Here is an 11,699-nt window from a genome sequence, read left to right as displayed (position 1 = left end):
TAGGTTCATCTGCCTCTGCTGGTCACGACGCAACGAACCGACCAAGGGTCGAATATATGGACAAGGGGATAGTGATTCCCTAAACATATGTGCACGGTGCATATGTGCTCCATATTCAGCCCAGCAACAGCGAGAGTCATATCCTGCTTAGAGAGATCTCAAACGGAATATTTACTGTCCTTTCCAATCATTTTCACACTGCACACTTGGCTCAATGCCATGTCCAGGACTGTAGGAGCTTCCTGCTGTGGAATCTGATGTGAATTGTTTTGTTTTGAATGCTGAAGTAACTGTGTGTTTTGTCCTCTGTCGGCTTCTGTATTATGGGGTAAAGTAGAACATTTCATTTGACTGCTTTTTGATGCCTGACTCCTGGTTGAGTCTTGTCTCATCGCAGTCGAATATACTTTACCTAAAGTACAGTATACTTGCTGATTCATCCTCATACTGCTAGCCTAGCCTCTAGGTGTTTGTGTGTGTGTGTGTGTGTGTGTCTGTGTGTCTGTGTGTGTGTGTGTGTGTGTGTGTGTGTGTGTGTGTGTGTGTGTGTGTGTGTGTGTGTGTGTGTGTGTGTGAGTGTGTGTGTGTGTGTGTGTGTGTGCCCTGTGCTTCTGGGACCACAGGTAGTGGTGTATTCAAATGTTTCGTAACCGTCAATTTTCTCCTGATTTTGACTCAGTGATTGACAAAGTATGAATTAATGTTAGAGTTTGCCTGCTTCTCTTTTTTTCTGAGTTACAGTCTTACATTTCATGCCGTTGTGGTGTCAAACTCCTGACCGCCCCCTGCATGTTGTGAGCCACACTGCAGGTTAATCAAACCAAACCAAATCAGACATCACAGTGGATATTGCTCATTTCAATCTGGCACACGTATGTGTGTGAGGTGTGCGTGCTCTGCGCTGGTGTTCCTGGCGTTTCACACATCATCCTCACGCACACATCCCCCCTGATCCAACCTCACACACACATCCCCCCTGATCCAACCTCACACACACACATCCCCCCTGGTCCAACCTCACACACACATCCCCCCTGGTCCATCCTCACACACACATCCCCCCTGGTCCAACCTCACACACACATCCCCCCTGGTCCATCCTCACACACACATCCCCCCTGGTCCATCCTCACACACACACCCCCCCTGGTCCATCCTCACACACACATCCCCCCTGGTCCATCCTCACACACACATCCCCCCTGGTCCATCCTCACACACACATCCCCCCTGGTCCATCCTCACACACACATCCCCCCTGGTCCATCCTCACACACACATCCCCCCTGGTCCAACCTCACACACACATCCCCCCTGGTCCATCCTCACACACACATCCCCCCTGGTCCATCCTCACACACACATCCCCCCTGGTCCATCCTCACACACACATCCCCCCTGGTCCATCCTCACACACACATCCCCCCTGGTCCAACCTCACACACACATCCCCCCTGGTCCATCCTCACACACACATCCCCCCTGGTCCAACCTCACACACACATCCCCCCTGGTCCATCCTCACACACACATCCCCCCTGGTCCATCCTCACACACACACCCCCCCTGGTCCATCCTCACACACACATCCCCCCTGGTCCATCCTCACACACACATCCCCCCTGGTCCATCCTCACACACACATCCCCCCTGGTCCATCCTCACACACACATCCCCCCTGGTCCATCCTCACACACACATCCCCCCTGGTCCATCCTCACACACACATCCCCCCTGGTCCAACCTCACACACACATCCCCCCTGGTCCATCCTCACACACACATCCCCCCTGGTCCATCCTCACACACACATCCCCCCTGGTCCATCCTCACACACACATCCCCCCTGGTCCATCCTCACACACACATCCCCCCTGGTCCATCCTCACACACACACCCCCCCTGGTCCATCCTCACACACACATCCCCCCTGGTCCATCCTCACACACACATCCCCCCTGGTCCATCCTCACACACACATCCCCCCTGGTCCATCCTCACACACACATCCCCCCTGGTCCATCCTCACACACACACCCCCCCTGATCCAACCTCACACACACATCCCCCCTGATCCAACCTCACACACACACATCCCCCCTGGTCCAACCTCACACACACATCCCCCCTGGTCCAACCTCACACACACATCCCCCCTGATCCAACCTCACACACACATCCCCCCTGGTCCATCCTCACACACACACCCCCCCTGGTCCATCCTCACACACACATCCCCCCTGATCCAACCTCACACACACATCCCCCCTGGTCCAACCTCACACACACATCCCCCCTGGTCCAACCTCAAAGCTACTGCATCCTCTCCTTAGCAGCACAGCATCTTTAGCAGCACACACTCACACACACTCTCACACACACACACAAACACAAACACACACACACTACACACACACACTACACACACACACACACACACACACACACACACACACACTCACACACAAACAAACACACACACACACACACACACACACACACACTCACACACAAACAAACACACACACACACACACACACACACACACACACAGTAACTAGCACCTTCTGGTGGGCTAGAGGAGACGCAACTGAAATCATTTCACACTTTGAGTTCTCAGGCGAGGTCAATCAGTTGGAATCCAGATGCCTTGCAGTAAAGCAGACAGTGTTCGCACTGAGCGATCATGTGAGTGTGTGTGTGTGTGTGTGTGTGTGTGTGTCTGTGTGTGTGTGTGTGCACTGACAGAGCAGCGCATGTCAGCACATCTGAGGCACATCCACTGTTTCGCAGGCGTGCTTCCGTCTCACACATGCTCTCACACACACACACACACACACACACACACACACACATGCTCACACACACACATGCTCACACACACACATGCTCACACACACACACATGCTCACACACACACACATGCTCACACACACACACATGCTCACACACACACATGCTCACACACACACACATGCTCACACACACACACATGCTCACACACACACACATGCTCACACACACACACATGCTCACACACACACACATGCTCACACACACACACATGCTCACACACACACATGTTCACACACACACACATGCTCACACACACACATGTTCACACACACACACATGCTCACACACACTAAGGGTCCAGACTATTAGCCTCTACCCGCCATCCAGAACCGAGCTGCCGATCCAGCACCTCCCACCTCCTCTGGTGCCACGGGGTAGCTGTGTGTGTGTGTGTGTGTGTGTTGTGTGTGTGTGTGTGTGTGTTTGTGTGTGTGTCTGTGTGTGTGTGTGTGTGTGTGTGTGTGTGTGTGTGTGTGTGTGTGTGTGTGTGTGCAGCCAGTGTAGACCCAACAGCGCTGTACTCTGAGATCATGATGTGTATGTGTGTGTGTGTGTGTGTGGGTGTGTGTGTGTGTGTGTGTGTTTGCAGCCACTAAGGACCCGACGGCGCTGTACTCTGAGATCATGATGTATGTGCTGCTGGTGTCCCTGACCGGCTGGCTGATAGTGGAGATGGTCTACTGCTACAGGAAGATCTCCAGGTCTGACGAGCAGGCACAGGATGCAGCGTGAGTACACACACACACACACACACACACACACACACACACACACACACACATGGTCTACTGCTACAGGAAGATCTCCAGGTCTGACGAGCAGGCACAGGATGCAGCGTGAGTACACACACACACACACACACACACACACACACACACACACACACACATGGTCTACTGCTACAGGAAGATCTCCAGGTCTGACGAACAGGCACAGGATGCAGCGTGAGTACACACACACGCACGCACGCACGCACGCACGCACGCACACACACACACACACACACACTACACTACACTACACTACACTACACTACACTACACTACACTACACTACACTACACTACACTACACTACACTACACTACACTACAAGCCGTAGAGATGAGAGAGCTTCTCCTGACAGACTAAAGCCATTTAAACTGCTTCCTGCATTAGTGCTCCCACTGTCTCTCTGTCTTTGTGAAACTCTGGGAGACACACACACACACACACACACACACACACACACACACACACACACACACACACACACACACACACTCACACACACACACGGACGCATGCACACGCACTCACAAACATACTCACTCACAAAGCAGAGAGATAAGGTCATGTCTCAGGAGTGTTGGATCATCTGTAGTCCCGCTACCATAGACTCTACATCAACACACACACACACACACACATTTGAAAATAAACAAGTTGATGTAGAGTCCATGACAGCGAGACTAGAGTGACTAGTGATGATCTAATACTCCTGAGTCATGACTCTCAATGTGTGTGTCTGTGTGTGTGTCTGTGTGTGTGTGTGTGTGTGTGTATGTGTGTGTGTGTGTATGTGTGTGTGTTACGAATGACAACTAAAAGGAAAAAGGAAGGTTTTTCAGTGTCTTCCACACACACACACACACACACACACACCCATGCACACACACACATTGAGAGGAGAGGGATCAGGTCATGTCTCAGGAGTATTGGATCATCACTCCTCGCAGACTCAGACGCCTCTCTAGTCTCGCTGTCATGGACTCTACATCAACTTGCTTACTTTAAGATGTGTGTGTGTGTGTGTGTGTGTGCGTGTGTGTGCGTGTGTGTGCGTGGGCGTGTGTGTTATTGATGACAACTACAAGGGGAAGGGAAGGTCTTTCAGGCAGTGGCTTCCACACTTATAAATGTACACACACACACACACACACACACACACACACACACACACACACACACACACGCTCTGCTGTTAACTATGTGCCCATTCACCCCACAGGACAGACTACCTTGCCGTCCCCTCTGATAAAGACCCACCGGGCCCTGCAGTAGACGACTAGAGCCGTGTGTCTCGTACACACACCCCAACACCACTGAACCAAGGTACACACACACACACACACACACACACACACACACACACACACACACAGACACACACACACACACACACACACACACACACACCCCAACACCCCAACACCACTGAACCAAGGTACACTCACACACACACACACACACACACACACACACACACACACACACACACAACCCAACACCCCAACACCACTGAACCAAGGTACACACACACACACACACAAACACACACACACACTCACACACACACACACACACCCCAACACCACTGAACCAAGGTATTGGACTACAGGGTCACCTCTAAGCCAGACCACGCCCACCTCCTGTTTCAGCACATGTGTGTTAGCTCTCTCTCTCCCTCTCTCTTCCTCTCTTTCTTTCTCTCTACCCCCTCTCTCTCTGTCTCTCTCTCCCTCTCTCTCTTTCTCTCCTCTCCGTCTCTCTCTCTCCTCTCTGTATCCCTCCGTTTTTCTCTCTATCCCTCTCTCTCTTTCTCTCCTCTCCATCTCTCTCCCTCTGTCTCTGTCTCTTTCTCTCTCTCTCCATCTCTCTCTCCTCTTCGTCTCTCTCTGTTTCTCTCCCTCTCTCTCTCTGTCTCTCTCTCTCCCTCTCTCTCTCTGTCTCTCTCTCTCCCTCTCTCTGTCTCTCTCTCTCTATCTTCTCTCTATCCCTCTCTCTCCTCTCTGTTTCTCTCTCAGTTTTCCCATATGCCATTAGTGGTTCCACTCCCTCCATCGTAGAGACAGCAGTAATGGATGTCCATCCCCGTCTCCCAGAGTGCCTCTAGTCTAACCCATGCTTCACTCTTCCTGCTTTCTCTCCATGACACCCCCCCCCCCCCTTCCCTCTGAGAAAGGGGGGGGGGGGTCACCAGCCCTCTGCTAAGTCCCAAAGACACTGCAATAGTGAACACCAGCACGGGAGTATAGTGTGATTAGTTACCAGAAGAAGAGCTAGTGTGAGTAGAGATGAGAGATGGGACACGGCTAGTGTGTGTGTGTGTGTGTGTGTGTGTGTAGTGATGGGACACGGCTAGTGTGTGTAGTGATGGGACACGGCTAGTGTGTGTAGTGATGGGACACGGCTAGTGTGTGTGTGTGTGTGTGTGTGTGTAGAGATGGGACACGGCTAGTGTGTGAAGAGAGAGATGGGACACAGCTAGTGTGTGTAGTGATGGGACACGGCTAGTGTGTGTAGAGAGAGATGGGACACGGCTAGTGTGTGTAGAGATGGGACACGGCTAGTGTGTGTAGAGAGAGATGGGACACGGCTAGTGTGTGTAGTGAGAGATGGGACACGGCTAGTGTGTGTAGAGATGGGACACGGCTAGTGTGTGTGTAGAGAGAGATGGGACACGGCTAGTGTGTGTAGAGAGAGATGGGACACGGCTAGTGTGTGTGTAGAGAGAGATGGGACACGGCTAGTGTGTGTAGAGAGAGATGGGACACGGCTAGTGTGTGTGTAGTGATGGGACACGGCTAGTGTTTGTAGAGAGAGATGGGACACGGCTAGTGTGTGTGTAGTGATGGGACACGGCTAGTGTGTGTGTAGAGAGATGGGACACGGCTAGTGTGTGTAGAGAGAGATGGGACACGGCTAGTGTGTGTAGTGAGAGATGGGACACGGCTAGTGTGTGTAGAGATGGGACACGGCTAGTGTGTGTAGAGAGAGATGGGACACGGCTAGTGTGTGTAGAGATGGGACACGGCTAGTGTGTGTAGAGAGAGATGGGACACGGCTAGTGTGTGTGTAGTGAGAGATGGGACACGGCTAGTGTGTGTGTAGTGAGAGATGGGACACGGCTAGTGTGTGTAGAGAGAGATGGGACACGGCTAGTGTGTGTAGTGAGAGATGAGACAGGGCTAGTGTGTGTAGAGATGGGACAGGGCTAGTGTGTGTAGAGAGAGATGGGACACGGCTAGTGTGTGTAGAGATGGGACACGGCTAGTGTGTGTGTAGAGAGATGGGACACGGCTAGTGTGTGTAGAGAGAGATGGGACACGGCTAGTGTGTGTAGAGATGGGACACGGCTAGTGTGTGTAGAGAGAGATGGGACACGGCTAGTGTGTGTAGAGAGAGAGATGGGACACGGCTAGTGTGTGTAGAGATGGGACACGGCTAGTGTGTGTAGAGAGAGATGGGACACGGCTAGTGTGTGTAGAGAGTGATGGGACACGGCTAGTGTGTGTAGAGAGAGATGGGACACGGCTAGTGTGTGTAGTGATGGGACACGGCTAGTGTGTGTAGAGATGGGACACGGCTAGTGTGTGTAGAGAGAGATGGGACACGGCTAGTGTGTGTAGAGAGAGATGGGACACGGCTAGTGTGTGTGTAGAGATGGGACACGGCTAGTGTGAGTAGTGATGGGACACGGCTAGTGTGTGTAGAGAGAGATGGGACACGGCTAGTGTGTGTAGTGATGGGACACGGCTAGTGTGTGTAGAGAGAGATGGGACACGGCTAGTGTGTGTAGAGAGAGATGGGACACGGCTAGTGTGTGTAGAGAGAGATGGGACACGGTTAGTGTGTGTAGAGAGAGATGGGACACGGCTAGTGTGTGTAGAGAGAGATGGGACACGGCTAGTGTGAGTAGTGACCAGAAGAGAGAGATTGGTACCCGGCTAGTGTGTGTGTGTGTGTGTGTGTGTGTGAGAGATTGGGACACTGCTGCATTTAATGTGATTCTACCAGATTAAATCAGATTAGTGACGGGGGTTTCAATCCTGTTTTAACAGCCATGGAGTCCATGGAGACGCCTTAGCTTACTATCGCTTCAGCCCCTGGGCTCACATTTAAGGGGATGTGTGTGTACATGGTGGTGTGTGTGTTAGTGTGATATGTGGTGATGTGTGTGTTAGGTATTCGGGATTGTCTGTGTTAGTGTGATTTGTGTGGATGTGTGTGTTAGTGTGATTGTGGGGATGTGTTTGTTAGATATTCGGGGATGTCTGTGTTAGTGTGACTTATGGCGATGTGTGTGTTAGTGAGATTTGTGGGGATGTGTGTGTTAGTGTGATTAGTGTGTTGTGTGTGTTCGTGTGATTTGTGGGGATGCGTGTGTGTGTCAGTGTGATTTGTGGTGATGTGTGTGTTAGTGTGCGTGTGTGGGGATGCTTGTGTTAGTGTTAGAGCGAGTGTCAGATGTTAAAAGTGACGGAGTTGAACATCTGTCTGTGTGTGTGTGTGTGTGTGTGTGTGTGTGTGTGTGTGTGTGTGTGAGTGTGTGAGTGTGTGAGTGTGTGAGTGTGTGTGTGTGTGTGTTTGTGTGTGTGTGTGTGTGTGTGTTTTAGCAGACTCCAGACAGGGCTGCCGGCCTGGTGGTGTGTGTGATTGCGCTGTGGTAATGCATGATGTCATCATGCTTGTGTGGAGCACAAGTCCTGGGCAGAAACACACAAACCTGCATCTTAAGTCCCCAGCATCAATGCTACCCAGAAAGCAGTGTTGTAAGGCTAAGGTTACGTTTTGGAGGCAAAGTCAGGAGAAAAAAAGGCTATTCTAAAAGCAGCACAACGGAGGAATTGCTTATTGCTAACAAGATGCTAGCGGCTAAACCTAGCTAAACCTGTTGACATTTACTTACTTTCACACTATGACAAACTAGTGAGTAAACAACTTTCCTAACACAGTCAAACATCAAGTGCAACACAAGACAAAGCAAGACAGCAAATAAGTTACTTACTAGTCAGGCAGAGAGTAGTGCTCTGGCGGCTTCCAGAAACTGATGTTAAAGAGGGATGGTGTTAAAGGAGGATGGTGTTAAAGAGGGATGGTGTTAAAGGGGGATGGTGTTAAAGGGGGATGGTGTTAAAGGGGGATGGTGTTAAAGGGGGATGGTGTTAACGGCTGATGGTGTTAAAGGGGGATGGTGTTAAAGGGGGATGGCGTTAAAGAGGGATGGTGTTAAAGGGGGATGGTGTTAAAGGGGGATGGCGTTAAAGAGGGATGGTGTTAAAGGGGGATGGTGTTAAAGGGGGATGGTGTTAAAGGGGGATGGTGTTAACGGCTGATGGTGTTAAAGAGGGATGGCGTTAAAGAGGGATGGTGTAATAGGGGGATGGTGTTAAAGGGGGATGGCGTTAAAGAGGGATGGTGTTAAAGGGGGATGGTGTTAAAGGGGGATGGTGTTAACGGCTGATGGTGTTGAAGGGGGATGGCGTTAATGGCTGATGGTGTTAAAGGGGGATGGTGTTAAAGGGGGATGGCGTTAAAGAGGGATGGTGTTAAAGGGGGATGGTGTTAAAGGGGGATGGTGTTAACGGCTGATGGTGTTGAAGGGGGATGGCGTTAACGGCTGATGGTGTTAAAGGGGGATGGTGTTAAAGGGGGATGGTGTTAAAGGGGGATGGTGTTAAAGGGGGATGGCGTTAAAGAGGGATGGTGTTAAAGGGGGATGGCGTTAAAGAGGGATGGTGTTAAAGGGGGATGGTGTTAAAGGGGTATAGTGTTAACGGCTGATGGTGTCGAAGGGAAACCGTCACGCATGACTTAGGGACTAAACATGCAAAGACTTTTAAGATATTTTCCAAATAAATTCCAGTTCAATTCAGTCTCTTTTGACTCAGCTTTGTAATCGTCACCAACTCTGGAAATAGAACTCCGATGAGATGGGCTTTTTGAATTTAATTTGATTTTTTAAACAAACAAGTAAACAATTGAGAATTGAGAAAGTGTATTTCTTTTCAAATCAAGTGATGACAAAGCTTAGAGGGGACTATTGGGTGCCGCTCACAGGCCTCAGACCCCCCCCCCCACCCACCCACCCACCCACCCTTGCAATGATCACCGGGAAAGAGGAATGAAATGTCAGGTAAATGCCAGATGATTATGAACAACAGCTGTTGCCATTTCACACAAGCGTTTCATGTAAGACTGCACAGCGTGCATGTAAGGGCACAGAGAAGCATTTACAAAGGAGGGAAATCTGCAAAGGTGTGTGCGTGTGTGTGCGTGTGTGTGTTTGTGTGTTTGTGTGTGTGTGTGTGTGTGTGTGTGTGTGTGTGTGTGTGTGTGTGTGTGTGTGTGTGTGTTTGTGTGTGTGTGTGTGTGTGTGTGTGTGTGTGTTTGTGTGTTTGTGTGTGTGTTTGTGTGTGTGTGTGCGTTTGTCTTCAAACTGGCCCAGCATGACCACTGTGAAAAGAGGAGTGTGCTAAGTGTTCAGGTTTTGGGGTGAGGGGTGTGTCTTGTCCTTGTCTCACTCTGGTCTCACTCTGGTCTCCCCCTGGTCTCACCTTGGTCTCACCCTGGTCTCACTCTGGTCTCACTCTGGTCTCGCTCTGGTCTCAACCTGGTCTCACCCTGGTCTCACCCTGGTCTCACTCTGGTCTCACTCTGGTCTCGCTCTGGTCTCAACCTGGTCTCACTCTGGTCTCACTCTGGTCTCACTCTGGTCTCACTCTGGTCTCCCCCCTGGTCTCACTATGGTCTCACCCTGGTCTCCCCCTGGTCTCCCCCTGGTCTCACTCTGGTCTCACCCTGGTCTCCCCCTGGTCTCCCCCTGGTCTCACTCTGGTCTCACTCTGGTCTCACTCTGGTCTCACTCTGGTCTCACTCTGGTCTCACCCTGGTCTCACTCTGGTCTCACCCTGGTCTCACTCTGGTCTCCCCCTGGTCTCACTCTGGTCTCACTCTGGTCTCACTCTGGTCTCACCCTGGTCTCCCCCTGGTCTCACTCTGGTCTCAATCTGGTCTCCCCCCTGGTCTCACTCTGGTCTCCCCCTGGTCTCACTCTGGTCTCACTCTGGTCTCACTCTGGTCTCACCCTGGTCTCCCCCTGGTCTCACTCTGGTCTCACTCTGGTCTCCCTCTGGTCTCACTCTGGTCTCACTCTGGTCTCCCCCCTGGCAGTGTTCGAATTATCACTCCAGTTTCGGGGGGGTCAGCATTTTGGATGGTGATGACGTCACATGTTTTTGTTTTTTTTGTTTTTTTTTAAGCGGCTCTGTACATAGGAAACTAGGTTATAAATATACGGTAGTGCTATCCCTATTGTGGTGTAGTGCAGGTATAAGTCGGTGGCTTATCGTTTCTTGCTCATAGTTGCTCTGTGAATGAAATATAAAAGAAATTTCATTTGACGACGTACTGTTCAAACAGAGGCTTTTGCGCACCTATGTAGTTGGACAGGTGCTTCGCAAGTTCGTTGTTGTATTAACGTTTGTTGGTGGAATGGACAGTAGGCAGGAACTGTCTTTTTTAACACTTGAATTACATCTTCACTGGGATAATATCCTTCGCACCTGTCCGACTACATGTGTGCAAAAGCGTCAGATCAGAAGAAAGATTGCCGTCAGTGTACAGGATCATTTACACTTAGATTGACGAATACCATAACAAAGACTTTAATTTTAAGGACAGCCTACACAGCTAGCATCGTAAATAGATTAGCACCTAACCATTCCGTGGCGGCTGTTAATCAAACAACACAATAAATGCAGAACTTAAAACAACAATTGGTATATACTTCCTATATACATCAGTTGAGGTCAAGCCGAGAAGACGTTGAAAGACCGCTGAAGACGTGTTAATGGTACAGTCCATTCAAGGGGTGTTTGAATTTTAATGTCAGTATATTACTCAAAGTAAACATCAAACGCATTTAAGAAATAAGAAGACACTTTTAAACACGCAATTTGAAGAATCAATACATTATTTTCGGTACCCCCCAAAGTTTTATTTTAATGCCATTTGGGGGGTATCAAGTCTCAATCGGGAGGGTCAGACCCCCCCGGTACCCCCCGTAATTCGAACACTGCCC

The 11,699-nt window shown here is 50.4% G+C and overlaps 1 protein-coding gene across 1 annotated transcript in view; it reads left to right on the top strand.

The window, feature by feature from the left end:
- scn3b (sodium channel, voltage-gated, type III, beta) overlaps positions 1-4,937 on the top strand; it is a gene marked incomplete at its 5' end in the record, with an annotated part of 16,695 nt that extends 11,758 nt beyond the window's left edge. The window contains 2 exons of the mRNA XM_080855572.1: positions 3,446-3,584; positions 4,845-4,937. Of these exons, the coding sequence (XP_080711698.1) occupies positions 3,446-3,584; positions 4,845-4,905 (200 nt within the window). The 3' untranslated portion in view covers positions 4,906-4,937. The remainder of the gene's footprint in view (positions 1-3,445; positions 3,585-4,844) is intronic.
- Between the last annotated feature and the right edge of the window lie 6,762 nt (positions 4,938-11,699).

This window comes from Sprattus sprattus (assembly GCF_963457725.1).
Source record: "Sprattus sprattus genome assembly, chromosome: 17".
In the NCBI taxonomy this organism is placed as follows: domain Eukaryota; kingdom Metazoa; phylum Chordata; class Actinopteri; order Clupeiformes; family Clupeidae; genus Sprattus; species Sprattus sprattus.
The sequence above is the reverse complement of the archived record's forward strand: the minus strand, read 5'-3'. Positions and strand labels throughout refer to the sequence as shown.